The following is a 15942-nucleotide window of genomic DNA, read 5'->3' on the forward strand; positions in this document are numbered from 1 at the left end:
ATAGAGCTATTTCTAGGATATGATTTGCATAATTGTTCTAGCGCTTTGTGAGTAATGGTGACATGGGGTCTGACGGAGGATTGTTTAAGAATTTTGTAAGTTGCTTTGTAAGTTTTGCGAAGCGATCGGGATTGAATGCCTTCAGGTGTGTATTTAACAATCTGTATCTAACACCAAACACAACACAGTGACACAGCCACAGTGAGTCTTCTGCTGAGGGCGGCCGCAGTTTGACTGTAGCTAGGGGTGTTCCCTGGAAGTTTGTCGTGTAAGGTTCACCCCTCCTCCTACCCCCAACACCTCTTGACAAGACTAAAATTCATTTAAGCATCCTAAGAAAATGTACCGTGGTCATTTGTACCTCAGTGGCTTTCCCTCCTGCGTGGGCAGGTGACATCTTTCAGGGTTAGACACTGGCGGTAAGAAGGTAGTATTTTCGTAGTATTTGGAACGTGGGTGCTCTCGTGGTCAAAAGACACAGGTAAGTTCAGGTCTTTCTGGTCTGAAGAGTCTGCTGGGTTGGCTGGCAGTTCTTATGACTGTGTTCGTGCAGGATCGTAACCCCGAGGATGACTTTCTTCTGCATTGGGACACTCACAGGTCTCAACACGCCCCCCCCCGCCCCCATTTGGCCTCACACCTGAGCTAGCTGACCGCAGAACAGATTCCCGTTTTGCCTCCTAGGGGCCATAACAGCTCAAGCCCACCTCAGCTGGACCAACCTGTGTCTGCCCGTCTCTCACCAGAAAGCCCCCAGGAGGCGGTGAGTCTTGACTCCCTGCCCCAGACTTTATGCTATGGTCAGTTCCAACATCTAAGCCGATTCTGGGTGCCTGTGGAGTTGCTCCTCCCTTCTGTGGGGCTGACACTAAAAAAAAAAAAAAAAAAAAGAACACGAAAACCAAATTATCCAAAGATGACACAATCAATTAAAAGGTGTCACAAACTAGCTAACATTTAGAAAGAATCCTTCCCTTGTTGACTAGGGTTGGGGTGGGAGTGCTTTACCCAAGAGCCGCTTCTCTGTTCCTCCTGGGAAGGGGCGAGGCTGCGGGTCATCCGGGGATCACCTGGGACTCAGTTCTGCCACCTTCCCCACGCTGTCACTTTCTGGGCCCAAAGACGGGCGCAGGGTTGCGTTTCTGCATTGGTGGGGGAAACGGGGTGCGTCTTCTTTTAAGTAGGTAGGGAAGACCATGGCTGCTCAGAGCATTCCCAAGAATTGGAGCCCCACGGCCCCACCTGGGCAGCTGTCTCTGGGTGTCTATATGGGCCAGCCACAGGCCCAGCTCAATCTAGTGAGCAGGAGAGAGGGGAAGACATGGGGCCGTGTGGGCGTGGGGGACCAGTGGGCGGCCCAACAACAAATTGTGAAAGACAGTGGCGTTCGGGAGAGAGCTTCCCAGACCTCTTTCTCAGTCAGGACCTCCTCCTCTCCAACCAAAGGCAAGAACATGAACAGAGAGGATGAATATTAATAATAACCAAACTAGAGCACCACGGTGGGCGACCTTCTGCTGTCCGCCTCTTGGGAAGCAGGGTGCCATCTTCCAGGATTTTATACAACTATTCATTCGTATGCACATTCGGGTCCTGAAATATTTTGCTCCTACATTTTAAACTCCAATTTGGGATTTTCAAAAATACATATATGAGAGCCGACTTCTGGGTCTGGGCTGCGGCTCGGTGGTAGAGTGCTTGCCCGGCAGGCTTCAGCCCCTGGGCTCCATCCCTGGTACTACAAAAAGGAAAACATGTTCAGGAATACAGGCAGCTCAGCGAAGGTCCTGGGGCACTTCTGGACTCTCTGCAGAGAGTCACCATGACCAGAAGATGGGCTGACGTCACTGATATCACAGCAACGTGGCTGTCCTGCCCACCTGGGAGGGTGCTATGGCTTAGATGTGGTCTGTCCCCACGGGTCATGGCTGGCAGTACTGGGGGGGGGGGGGGCAGTGTCGTAGGAAGAACTGGGTCATTGAGGGTGACGCTCTTGGGACAAACGGACCTGATTCCCATAGGTCTACGGTCAGTTCTATGGAGAGGGCTGTCTGGCTCCTTCCTCCCCCATCTCTCTGGCAACATGACCTCCCTCTTCACCATGATGTCATCTGTCATGACAGGATACAGGGAAAGATCCCCTCTTCAGAGCTGGTGCCACACTGCTTGGATTTTTTGGTCTCCAAAAGTATGAACTAAGTAAGGCTTTCTTTAAATTTCTTTATAAAGTTCCCAGCCTCAGGTATCTTGTTATAGCAATGGAAAATACACTGATACAGATAGCAACTAGTGGGCCCTGTCAAGAAGGTACTGACTTGATTTGCTTAAAAATAACACAGAAGGGATGGAGGTGGGTGTTGAGCAGTTAGAAAGGGAACAAGTTTGTCATTGAAATGATAGAAATAACATCTGTATGACAGACAGATGAGACTTCCTTTTTAAAACTTGCCTGTTTACAATTTTCCATAATAAAAGTTTTGTTGATTTGCTTGTTTTAAGAATGAGACAAATGCACACATGCCAGGGTTAATCACATCTATAAGGAAACTCAATTTGGGAAACTTCTCAACAGTTACTCAAATCTAACTTAATAAAACACAATTTCCCCTAATTTTGCTTGTAAAGCTTTTGAGTCTTTGTAACAAAAACTTTTTTCCCCCCATGAATTACCCACATTTGAATCAAGATGAAGAAAATTTGGACATAAACAACATGGAAATTTGCTTGGAAGTACAATCTAAAGATGTGAAATCATTCACATGTGATCGAGTTTATTTTATCTGTGCCTTTGCCTTGAACTTTAAAGAGAAACTTATGAAAAAATTTCTTCCTGGAAACATAGTAAGCTATAGATAGAGTTGATCCATTTTCCTTCACTGGCTTTGCAAGCAGTGTCAAACATTCGCTTTTCACGACTTTGGCCACAAAATGTTTTGTTTTTAATGATTTTTTTTTTTTGTAAGAGAGAGAGAGAGAGAGAGAGAATTTTTTAATATTTATTTTTTAGTTTTAGGTGGACACAACATCTTTATTTTTATGTGGTGCTGAGGATCGAACCCAGTGCCCCGTGCATGCCAGGCAAGCGCATTACCGCTTGAGCCACATCCCCATCCCTGTTTTTTTTTTTTTGTTTTTGTTTTTGCAAAGGTGTAACATTTTATGTATTATTTCACCTTTTGAAAGTGAGGTAAAAATGTATCACTAAGTAATATTGAGCAGACACAAACCAACTTTAGATGAAACCAGTGGTTCTCATGGAGAGGGACATCTGTCCTCACCTGCAATCTCCTTCACAACATCTGGAGACGCTGTCAGTCATCCCAGCCAGGAGGTGTTGCTGGTGTCTGGGGCAGTGGCCAGGATGCTGCTGGACACCCTAGACACAAGTGTGGATAGACACTCTGGCCTGGGGGGGAATGCATACCTGCATTACCTGTGAGACCTTGGTGTGGCGGAACCTGCCTGGTGGCCCTCCTGTCTGCCCCGTGGGGGGCAGGCCATGGTGCAGCCTCACACCTCTGGGCAGGATGGACAGCATGTGAAACCCCCAGGGGCTTAAAGACACACCAGGTGTTCACTCCACAGAACCTGGGCCCGCTGTCACGCACCCCGACTTCCCACTGTCTCGCTTTTAGTCTCTGGTGTCCAGCGCACACTTTATGGACCACACTGTGCTCCTCTGGGTGTTACTGAGTCTGGTGGACAGTTCTTTCTTAACCTGCTATACTAGCCACACCGTCCACCCCTACAGGTAAGCAATTTTTTACAAAACTGGGTTGGGGTATGTGAAAGCAAAATTGTTATCAGAGCAACTGATGTTTTTCTTAACTTTGGTGAAAATGGACCCTTGACCCAGTCAAGTTTTCACTCCTTACAGAGCAGGGTGTCTTCAACACACTATGAAAACCAGTTGACCCAGATTGCAAAACTGCCTGTTTCTTTACCCATAATTCCACTTGCCCATTTTTTTCCCCCAATAAACTTGCTAAGGGATGTTTCTTAAACACAGACTTAACTAAATCAAAAACAACCATTCTCTGACAAAGCGTGGTAATTAGCACAGCAAAACCGTACACATCGATGGGGCATGAGGCGCCAGGGGCAAAAACACACACCATGTACTGCTGTGAGCCATGGCCAGGTATGTAACTACAAAATGCACATTTTTATTTATTTATTCTTTTAATGGTTGGTGGGTTGGCGCGGGGAAAGGCCAGTCAGTGGAACACATCTGATATGTTGTTTATTTGTGACGTTAAGTCAATTTGCAACACTTGGTGGGGTTCTCGAGGCCACGTGGCCTTGGCACCACTGTGCAGCAGAACCCAGTGCCCTGCCTGCCCACCCACCACACAGGCTCCGTCACGAGAGCTCCAGCACAGGGCTAACCCTCGGTCCGTGCCAGGCCTGCTGCTCTGGGACGTGGCAATGTCCCTTCATACTCCAGAGCTTCACTGACGTGCACACAGTTTATTTGTCGGTACTACCTTACGATCCATGCAAACACCATGGTCCTGGATGTAAAATAAAAACGCACATCACAGGAGGATAATTTTTTGCCAACCTTGGAGGTGTCTTTGCCCATTTTAGCATGTGGCCTGTACAGGAATGTGCTTGTAAGAAAAATGACAACCAGGAGAAAAGTGAAAATAGAGTCTTAAAGTAAATCAAGTGCCATACAGTACTGCCATTATTCTGATACAGAATTTTCACACAGCAATATTGACACACGTTACACAGGACAGGATATCAGGCAATCCATTGCAAAAGAACTTCTGATGGCAACAAAGTTTAAATTGTAACAATATTGATTTAAAAATGGTAGCTAGAGAGCTTTACACTGGATTACAATGAGTACTTCTTCCCCAGTGACATATTTTTTAGAACATCTCTAATGAGGGGACTTTTTAAAATGTAAACTTCATAAAAAAAAAGGAAGAATACATGTGCTATTGTATTGGAAATGACTTCTTTAACTCAAGAAAAACCCCAAATCTAGGAATCTGGACTGGATCCACGTGGTTTCCCACTGATTCTGGCCGCCCCAGTTCACAGCAGAACTGAGGCCCACCAGGATGGCTGGGTCAGGAGGCTTCCAGAGGCCTTCCCAGTCCCCCCTGCCGAGGAAGAGTGTGGAGTGCCTGGCTCTGAGGTCCCCTCTTGTTCTCACTGAAGGATCCGGCGGACAGCTAGGCTCTCACCAGGGAGTCCACCAACAGGACACAGGACACAGAACTCCCTCTTAAAAACGCCAATAGGGCAGAGAGGGAAATGGGGAAGAAACAAGGCCTTAGATATCTTTAAGAGACAAAGACCAAAGTGTGTGTGTGTGTGTGTGTGTGTACACTGTGTGTGTGCGCGTGCGTGCACACACACGCACACACACAGACACAGAGGCAAGAATGGAGCAGGGGGGTGGATAAAAAAGAAAATGTTCCTGTAACAAAATACCAATTCTTATTCCCATTTTTGTACAAGTGGGTGAGTTATTGGCACTAACAAAGCCAAACCAAACCAAAACCCAACAGGGAAATGAGAATCGGTGCCGTAATGCTCTGCTCTTCACATTTCTATCCAAAATTAAAATTCCCTTTCAACGGGGGAAAAAAAAAAGTCACTGAAAAATCAAAGATGAAATGTTACTTGGAAGCCGGGCGCGCTCCTCTCCGGCGCTGCTGGTCGGGCAGGATCCCAAGTCGGGCTCCGCAGGCCTCTGGACCCTGTGCACGTGGAAAGTTCCTTCTCTGCAGCCATCACTTGTGGGCTAAACAAGTAAAGCGGTTAAATGAAGTCCGCACACAGGCCAAGCCCGGCAGGCAAGGGCAGGTGTGGTGCATTCTCCGTCCGAAAAATGGAACCTGAAAGAAAAAGGGGCACAGAGTCAGGGGACCAGCTTCAGAGCCAATGAGCCCTGGAAGCCGCCCCTCTGAGAGCAATGGAGCTTCCTGGGTGCTCTCGCCGTGCGGTGCGCGGGACACTCAGTGCCTCCTGTCTGTGGCGCTTTCCATCCTTGCAGACATTCGTGAAGATGGAAAAGGCTTTAATTACACCTGTGTGACAGGTGAGACGCCGAGGCCCAGAGCGAGCTCAGCAAGCCGTCGAGGTCACACGGCTGGACCTGGGGCTTGGCCTCAGCTGGACCCCAGACACCAAGCTTCCGCCTTTCCCTTTGTTTCTTTTTAGTGTCCCACTCCTGAAGCCCCTAAAGAGGAGCCCGGTACTCGGGTCCTGGCCACAGCTATTCAGTGAGCAGACGTCAACGCACGGCCAGCAAGTCACATGCCAACTCACACCTCTGCCGTGGACGCTAGGACTCAAAACACCGAGGTGAAAGAGGAAAGGAGCACGATGATGGGAAGAATCAGGTTCGCTTTGCAGAATTGGAACCAACTGGCCCTGGCTACAGCTGGCCCAGCAGAACAAGGTGTACTTGGTCCCCAGGGTCACCCTAGGGGCCTAGCTCAAGTCACCAGTGGAGCTGGGGAGGAGGCTCAGCCAGAAGGCGGTGAGTGGTGGGGCGCTGTGCCCGTGGCAGTGGGTCTGCTCAGTACAAGTCATCCCTAGAGCAAGGAGGGCCCCAGCCAGCTCTCCCCTGGAAGAGGGCCTTCTTCACCTCCTGCCCAAGGTCTTGCAAGTGCTATGGAGAAAATCTAACCCCAGGCCTGGAGATGTGAGGGGCTCAGGGAGACGGGATGGCAAGTGGCTCATTCAGGGTGACACGAAGGAGGTGAGGATCCTCCTGTAGCTCAAACAGGTGGAGACCTGTGTCCCGCCTGCTTTGAGCCCAGGGCTTCCTCCTGTCAGGAGGCCTCATCAAGTAGGAATCCACTGAGCAGGTTTCTGCCTCACAGAGAGGTTTCTGCCTTTCTGTCCAGGGCTGTCCTTGTCAGGGCAGGCCACTCCAGCCCCACTCCAGGGTCAGACTCATGGGTGGACCAACCCTGTGGGTGCAGCAGCCCAAGGCTGAGCTCTGGGCGGGTCTCTCCTGGCACCAGGCTCACCTCCTCCTTACCTCCTTTTTCCTTCTTCTTCTCTTCCTCTCTCTTCTTTCCTGCCTCCCATTTCCAAAATGGTTCTGGAAGGGTCAGGGAGACGACTGAGATCAATACACACAAAGGGAAGAACAGGAGGCAACGGGAGGGCAGGTACGTGGTCAACCTGGGCCTGGCATGAGCCACGGTGCCCTCTGGCCTGGGGACACGTCACCTCTCCTGGGGCTCTGGCCACACCATCTACCTGCAGGCACACTGCCCGTTGCTCAGCTCAGGGCTGGTGCTCAGAACGGTTCCATCACTGTGTGACTCAAAGGGTGCACTGCAGGGACATCTGCTGCCCCCAAGCATGGGAGGAGGTGGGCACAGCTGTGCTGGCCGAGGCCATTCAACCCTGGAACTTGGAGCTTCCTTTCAACAAGGCACCTAAACTCCTGCCCAAGCCAGGGCCCTCTAGCAGGGGCGGTTCTGACGGAGAGATGCCAGGCTCTCTCCAGACACCTGCTTGCCCCCAGCTGGGGGGGGATGCCTACCCCTATAGAGAGGGAGAGCAAGCTGCCTGCATCCTGAATGGCCACGACAGCCCCTCACAACAAAGCATGGTCTAGTCCCAAGGGCTAAGGGTGCTGGGGTTGGGTAGAACCTACAGCCCATCCAGGGAAAAGGAGCCCACAGAGAGCGCGACACCTCCAGCGTCCTTCCTCCTTCCTTCACCCAGGAATGCCCCACGTCAGGGCCGATGACAGGTGCCGGGGACACAGCAAGGGCTGAATGGGAAATGCCAGGGGAGACCGTGGCTGGACCTCAACACCTCTGAGCTCCCTGAGCGGGTCCTCGCGCCTCGTCATGCTGATCACAAGGGAAGCAGCAAGAGGAAAAACAGCACCATCCAGGGCCCGGCTCAGGCCTCAGGAGGCTGCAAGGACAACTGTCCCCAACCCAGGGCCAGCTTTTCACTGTTTTGAGCAAAGGGCTGCTTCTGGATGCCCCCGACTGCGGTCACCTAGATGCCAAGGGGAAGAGCACCTCATTGCTGGGTCCCGTTCATTCCCAGGTTCGGGCGTTGGCTTCCCCAGGCCCTGGCTCTTTGTCACCACGCCCTGACTTCGAGTGCCAGTGGGGCGGGGGAGGGCTGTGTCCACCTTATTGTCTTTATGAGCTCTTAGCCCCTGGCCTGGTAGACAAGTGACACTCAAGAAAATATTTGTTACAGGCTCACCAGCTCTGCCCCGGCCTCCTGTGGAGACTGTGAGCTCTTTCCTGAGGGCCAACAGGTGACCATCTTAGGGTCCTGGTGCCAGTAGGCCCAGCATGACTGACGCTGCCAAACTCAAGGGGCAGAGGCACTGCAAAACCGAGGCTGAGGCCCCTCATTTCACAGCCACATGTTTTTTGCAAAACTTTCAAAAATACCTTTGCATTCTTTTTCTTATTAAGGACACCAAGCCTGCAAACGTCAATGTGGATCTGCTGCTGGGGACCTTAACACAGTGATTAGATCAGACCGAGCTGCAGGTCCTCTTCTCATTCCAACCCTGGTGCCTGGGTTCCAAGACCCAGCCTGGCTCCCCCTCCTCGCCCCAGCCTTGTATCATGCACCAGCCCAGAGAATTTCCCTCCTCCCCTTACATCTTGAGTTCCTCGTGACAGAGCAAGACTTCTGATATCCCCCCCAGCAGGTGCGTGCCCATGGCTGGACTGGCCCATTTGCTTCTAGATCCACGTGCCACATGACAGAGCTAACAGGTGTCTTCTCACACAAGCTCTAGAAAGTGTCTGCCAAAGGTGCATATTTGAACCATTCAGCCCAAACTTGATGGTTTACTCTGGAATTAATGGATCGCTCAATCCAGGGTCTCAGAGCCTGCAATTCCAGACAGATTCTAGAAGTTACCACTGCAGAATGTCAGGCATGATTTCCCTTGTTTGTGGTGCTCTTAAAGAGAGAAGGGCACCTCTGTGAAGGCCAGGTGTGGGGTTCGGGTAACAGTGGGCCTGAACCGACACTGAAATCCTGTGTGTGACACTGGACTGTGGTTCAGCAAGATGCTCCCGTCAGGAGAAACGGAGCCAAGGGTGCATAAGGCCAAGGTGGAGAAAACCCGTGTCAGATGAGGGCAGGTTTGTCCGGTGAGTGTCTGCTGATTTGAACCTGTGACCATGGTTCAGGGTGGACGGTGGTTCAAGACATGCCTGACAGGGACAATGAGGACATTGGCACGTTGTGTTTTCTTCTACCTGTCACTGATTTTTAAAGTTATTTACTCAGTCTTTTAGCTCATATTCTGAAATTGTGTTTGAGGTTTGGGCATGCAATGGCTTTAAAAGTGAAACCACTCATAATTTTTTAAGTCTACAATAAATGGTTTTCAAAAAATGAAAAAGTCTCAGGTTTGTATTTTAAAAATTTCCTCAAAAAGTAAAATGTATAGGTCAATTTTAAAATGACCTTAAAAAAGCTTACATAGTAGGGGGCAAGGCCCTGGGTTTCATCCTCAGCACCAGCACAAAAAACAAAAAAATATTAAAAGACTAGAGGCTGAGGCAGGAGGATCGTGAGTTCAAAGCTAGCCTCAGCAAAAGTGAGGTGCTAAGCACTTCAGTGAGATGCTGTCTCTAAATAAAATACAAAATAGGGCTGGGGATGTGGATCAGTGGTCGAGTGCCCCTGAGTTCAATCCCTGGTTAACCATGCCCCCCCACCAAAAAAAAAAAAAAAACAATAAAAGATTGGAGGAAACAGTTATTTAAATTTTTAAGTTGGAAATATTAAGCAATAAAATATAAATATTAATCACATTAATCCAAATAGGATAGAAAATCTGCCATAAACCTTGTTCTTCAAGTATTTCCATTATTTTATGACTGGATTTTATTATGAGAATCATAATCCAAAATAAAAAAGTATAGCGATTAATAGAAATTTGAATATTTTTTTAAAGGGGAAATATTTCCTGTAGACATGACTCAATGTCATTTACTGTTAAAAATATATTTTAAATGAATACCTGTTTGAAAAGCTATTATTTGCTTAAAAGTATGTTTTGAAAGCAAGTTCTTTCTTGATGGATTTATTTTATTCTATTTTTAAATTATCAAGTGTAAAGTTAAAAACTATGCAATTATAAAATAGCAGCTGAGCAGTGACCGTGAACTCTGCAGGTCAGCTGGTGCATTTGAAATGACGTCCCCTGCCCTCGATGGCCATCCAGTGCTACCCACAGCCCTGCGGCATCCATCAAATATGTTTGTTTTGTTTAGCACATTTTGATGGCTCACAGCCACCAAACAGTGTCTCCATTGTCCCCATCCACTAAGGGGCACTAAATTTTAGGGTACCACTGAACGCATATCCGAGGTTCACCAGGGGTTTCTACAGGAACAACTTTCTTTTTCACCTGTTTTGAAGGGAAGATAACAGAGAGATACTCTGGAAGAAACTAGATTTTTTTTTTCTTTTCCAAATTGGCTAATTTCATCTGTAACAAGTCTATGACTTACTCTTACATCATCAAAGTGACTTTGAAAATGTTAGTTTTAAGACAGGAAAAAAAAAAAAAGTTAAAATTGAGTTCTAGAAACACATTTCAAGTGGACAACTGAATGGGGACAAAGTCAAAGTCTGACCCCAAGCCTTGTCTTTCAGTGTCTGTGTTATTCTGTCACTTCATTTCACCATGAAAACCACAGTCCCTTAGTTGAAGATTTCACTATCAGACTGTGATGAAAACCAAACGCTGGAGGTCCACGTAGGTGACCAGAGGCGGATTCCGTTTGCTCTCTGGTCCACGTGACAGTACACCTGAACTTGGAGTTATCTATGAACCGGAGAAGCCGCCTCTGGTTCTTTCCCATTTGGGAAGCTCAGCAAAACCATCTGGCACTAGAGTTGACCTGTGGAGGGTCAACTCATCCCCCCAAGCACATGGATTGTGGTGAAGTCAAGGGGCATGTGGTCAGTCGGGAGGAAGCCAAGGTCAACGTGTGTCCCCGAGTGTAGACTGCAGTCTCAACTAGCTCCTGAGCCCTGTGGAGGCTCCATTGTGACCAAAGTAAACCTGCTTCTCAGGAGTCAGTGAGTGTGAAGAAACACACACACACACAGTACTCAGTGTGGAGTACCTGGCACGTCACAGCCCTCGACAAGCGGCAACCATCAGTGGTACTAGCACACAGATCACACACGGTGTCCTTTTCGGAAAGGACACGAGATTTTAGGGTCTAGGGCAAGTGGAGTTATTCCAACACTGCATGAAACAAGGATCCTTCAAGGCACAGGGCGAGAGCAACCGTTTCATGGCCAACGACTTAAGTGCACCAAGGACGACTCACATTCAGTACATGTGATAAAAAAAAATGGGGATCGATGCCCAGGGCACAGGGCCAGCTTCAGCTGCCCATGGGGAGTCTGGCACTGACATGGACAGCTAATCGTTTGCAACCTTTTCTGTCTTGAAATGACTAAGAATAAAAGGTGCATGTCATGCCTTGAAATGACAGTACTGTCTTGCATGGTGAAACCACAGGCAGGAATGGCCCCAACGTAACAGGAAACATTTCACAAGGCAGCCACCGGAAAGCCAGTGGCTAATGCAGCCTTCAGAGAGGCCCTGTCAATGGGAATCCGTCTCACAGCTCACAGAGCTGACCCTTCTGCCAACAGGCTGCAGGTTATTTCACGGTGTTCACTCCAAGATGGATTAGAGGAAAGACGTCTCATTCTATTGCAGTTTGAAACCCTAACTCGCCTGGTAAAAACTAAGAGAGAATGTGCAATTCTATCTGATTTGAAGACACTCAACCTGTTTTCAAATGAGAGTGTCCAGAGTTCTGTCTCCATCAGGCTACCTGGCTGGGGGCTCATCTCAATTCCCCTGGACTGCATTTCACTGATCGGCGGAACCAGGAGGGGAACCAGAGGAAGTCACTGCAGCCTGCATCCCTGGAGGGCACTGCTGACCCATCAGTCTGAAGGCAAGGCCCCTCCAGCTCCACGAGCTTCTCTGCTCCCTTCTGCTTCCTGATGTGATGCAAACCTGCTGGCCCCTCCAGAGGGGCAAGCCTGCAGCCTGGGGACCCCACCCCTAAAGCTTTGTGCAGACACTCCTACAATCCCATGGCTACCCTACACATTGTCAATAACTTTCCCAAAGCATCATTTAGATTACTGTGAGCGAGATGCTACATGAGCAAGGAAGTTGGAAATGTACATAACAATAATCTCTAAAATCATGGACAATGCATCCCATAGATACAGAGGTAAAATTTAGAGCTTTTAAGATATAAGGATAATGGTATTATCCATGATTTCTGAAATAATAATAACCCCTCCTCCACCACAAAGGTTATTCTCTTGTGCCTTATCAGCAGATTGGATATTACAAGTCTTTTCAAGAACTTCTATACTGTGGTTTCTATAAAGATGCATAGTAGAGTATCCTATATATTTTGTCCTAAATAATTTCTAAGTGAATTCGCATGGGAGAAGTTATTCTGATGAAGTGCCTCTAACTCTAGGATGTGGATGGGAGAAGCCTGGTTCTTTGAAACGAAAGGGGAGAGAAAAGAGAGTTGTCTTCCCATTGTCATCTCTCCCGACTTCCAATTTCAGGCAAACTGTCCCCAGTTCCCGTCATACAGGTCTTTCTCAGGGTGGCTGGGCAACATAAGAGAACCCTTATGAGGCCAACTGACCTTCCGCGTCAGCGGGTGGCAGCTGTCTCCCACTTTGCCCATCGGTGTGCAGATCCGGATGCTCTTAACCCAGATGCTCACAGCGCAGCACATGCCTCCACCACACTGGGGGTCCTTGTCGCAGGCCTGAAATGCAAGGAACAAACAGATAAATACAGACGGCGGGAGAGACTCAGGGTGGGGGAATCTAAAATTAGAAGGGAAATGCTCCTTAAATATCCAAATGCTATGATTTTAAATAACCACACACACACACACACACAAATACACACACACACATATATATATACATATAAAAAGCTTCATCTGCTCGCACATATCCACAATAAAATCTGATCAGCATAGATTTTTCAAGAGTAGACTAAATAATGGCCTACACATTATGAACCCTTTAAATAGAAGATTTTTTAAAAAATAAAATCAGCTCTCTTCTTCCAGAGCTTGATGGCTGAATTGGCTTTAAACTTGAAGAGTGAGTCTATATTAGTCTTAGATGGTACGTGGCCATTAGGAACTACATAAATCGAATTGCAAGATTTTGTGACTATTAACTACAGAATACATTGGGCCTAGTTTTGAAAAGAGATTTAAATGGTTTCTAAATCTGGCACGAAGCACTCCAGACCCATAAAGGCACCAATGTAAATTTTAGACTGTTCGTTTTTCCCTTACAAATGTTTGCATTTTGGTTCATGAGGCTTGGTGTTTCTCACACCACTGTCATGACCGCCACCATCTCCTCCTTAAATGAAGAGATCTCATAGGTCGAGAATGGACAGGTCAAGACTCTTGCCTTGTGCGCCTCCTCTTTCAGATGAGCAGCTTGTCAAGTGGAAATGAGTGGCTTAGGGTGTGACTCTGTATCTCACAGTAAGCGCATCCTATAGATTCAAAGGATTAAGAGGTGCAAGTAACAAATGCAGTGTCCATGGCAGTAACTCCAAGCACATGCTCCCAATATAAAAACCCAAGATAAATACAAGGACTCAGCTATGGAGGAATTTCCATCCTCTGCTGAACAGAGACAATGAAGTCTTTAATAAAATGGATCCAAAGAGTGATTATTTTTTCCTAAAACCAATAAAAAGTGGGATGCTTTGTCTAAATGGTGTGCAATAATGGGTTTTACTTGTGATAAGGTAAAAGCATCTCATGCTATACATGTAAGAGCCTACAAAGGCTATAATTGAGGCACAAAGTTAAATGTGCATTTATTGTAAACAACTAAAACAGTCCTTCTAAGATCTCAGTTTTGAGGCCAACCATGACTTCTCAAAACAAATATACGGACATGTTCTTAGCATTATTTTTCATTAAAAGTGAAATATCTTGCTTTAAAGTTTATTTACTTCCTCCTTTAGAATTTTCTCTCTATTTAAATTGAGTATGTACATTGAAAACTACAGTTTTCACTCTGGATGGTTTGGATTTCATGGGACAATATCCAAACATTTGTACGTGTGTCAGAAATCCCGTGTACATGACTTTCACATTCCGTAAGTGAGATGTCCAGTCAACAAACTTTTCCAATATGTTTTAAGAAATCTTTATGGACATATGAATCAATTTCAAAATACCTACATATATTGCTAAAATAAATACTTCGGGTAGAAATCTCAGCCAGTATTTTATTTCAACAGATGGGTGATAGCCTGAATTCTGAAGCCCCACCCACTCTTTTTAGAGCACAATAAAAAATCTAGCCAGAATCTTTTAAACCTCAATCAATCACTCTGGTGTTTAACATTCTCTATATATGTAACACATCTAGAGAAGTCACTAAGTTTTTCAGTTGAATCTAGGTGGTTCCTGTCAGGGAGACAAAAATGACACTTTATTGCCACATGGCTTTAGAGAAGTTTTTTTTTTTTTTTTTTTTTTTAAACTCTTTTTGTAGCACTGAATTAAAACAATAACAATAGCAAGCATAGGACTATGTATCAAGCCAAGTCTAAATCTCTGTAACAGACAACCAAGGTGAGAAAATGTTCTTTTGTAATAAAAGGTTCAGCTCTTGGACAAAACTTAGGAAGAAGTAGATAAGTTTATCTATTTTTAATTATCTGTTTCCTAATGCCCTTCATCCCTAACCCATGCAGACCCATTCAAATAGTGCTGTCCTGTGAATAGAACAAAAAGATACTTATATAGCAAAGGAACCTTGGACACAGGATTAGTAGACATTTAAAATGAGCCAGCAGGGAAGAGGGAGGAGAAAGACTCCACAATGTTTCAATTCTCATGTGTCAAAAAACCCCCTAAGTCCTTTTGTTCAGCCACACAGACTGGCCACTGACAATCTATACAGATAATTTGTTTTAAAAATACTCTAATAAAACCACAAGTTTATAATTAAATATCTTTTGGGTCTGACCAAATGCTGTCAGCACTGTGATCAATTAGAACAGAGAGTTAAGCCTTACTGCATTTCCCATTTATCATCATTTCAAATACATGTGTTATTTAAACACACAAAATGCACTTTGATGTTTCAAGTAACTTAATGAAATAAATGAATTTAACGCTATGAAGCAAAATACTTTAACACTTAGGAAAAGAGTGGAACACAGGCACAACCAGCAAACAGCAGCGGTTTTGCAGTGATGATGGTGAACTACAAGAGGCTTTTAAAAACTGTGTGCTGTAAACTCATTCTTCAGATTCGCCTAGGGTCCACGGCTGCCAGTAGGAGAGGACTGAACTAGTGGCTGCTTCCAAAGCCACTCAGGACGCCCTCTGGAAGTTGACACATCTAGTGGCCCAGACTCCATCATCAACGGGACACTTTACAGGGAGAACCTCAAGAATCCAGGAGAAGAGCCTGCGATTGCACAGACACAGCCCTGACCCAAGTGATTTCCAAGGGCTCTTGTGGAGGACACCCGGGGAGCAAAGTCCTTCCATGCTGGACTAGGACCCGGGGACCTGGGGTATTCCTCTTTCCCTCTTGCTCCTTTGCAACTCAGGGAGGGGCCGTCATTAAAATGCAAGGTTCCAGCGGCAACTCGGAGAAAAGTACCCGAGAAGGCTGAGAAAGAGACTTCTTTCTGCCAGACAGACAGACGCGCCTGACAGAGGAGCACAGAGCAGGTTTGCGGGGGAGCGGGGTGAGGTCGCTGGGAGCAGCTGGTGGCGGAGGTGGCGGGTGACCCCCATGGCTGGGCAGGGCACGTTCCCCCGTGCGCCAAAGGCCGTCCCGAGCAGGTGTCCCGGGCAGGTGTCCCGCTCGGGCCACGCTGCCCGCGCGCCCTGGGCT

The 15942-nt window shown here is 47.1% G+C and overlaps 1 protein-coding gene and 1 long non-coding RNA gene across 3 annotated transcripts in view; both read right to left on the reverse strand.

The window, feature by feature from the left end:
• Positions 1-4639: 4639 nt before the first annotated feature.
• On the reverse strand, positions 4640-15936 carry Prok2 (prokineticin 2; the record flags this gene model as incomplete). Its single annotated transcript, XM_048787008.1, has 4 exons — positions 4640-5858; positions 7013-7075; positions 12687-12812; positions 15706-15936. Coding segments are annotated over 4 exons (525 nt in total), but the record flags the coding sequence as incomplete, so codon positions are not given.
• Positions 15937-15940: 4 nt separating this feature from the next.
• LOC125611727 overlaps positions 15941-15942 on the reverse strand; it is a 17096-nt gene continuing 17094 nt past the window's right edge. For both annotated transcript variants that reach the window (XR_007341937.1, XR_007341935.1), the window contains one exon: positions 15941-15942. This exon is cut by the window's right edge. This is a non-coding gene — a long non-coding RNA (uncharacterized LOC125611727).

This window comes from Marmota marmota, unplaced genomic scaffold (genome assembly GCF_001458135.2).
Source record: "Marmota marmota marmota unplaced genomic scaffold, marMar, whole genome shotgun sequence".
Lineage (NCBI taxonomy): Eukaryota > Metazoa > Chordata > Mammalia > Rodentia > Sciuridae > Marmota > Marmota marmota.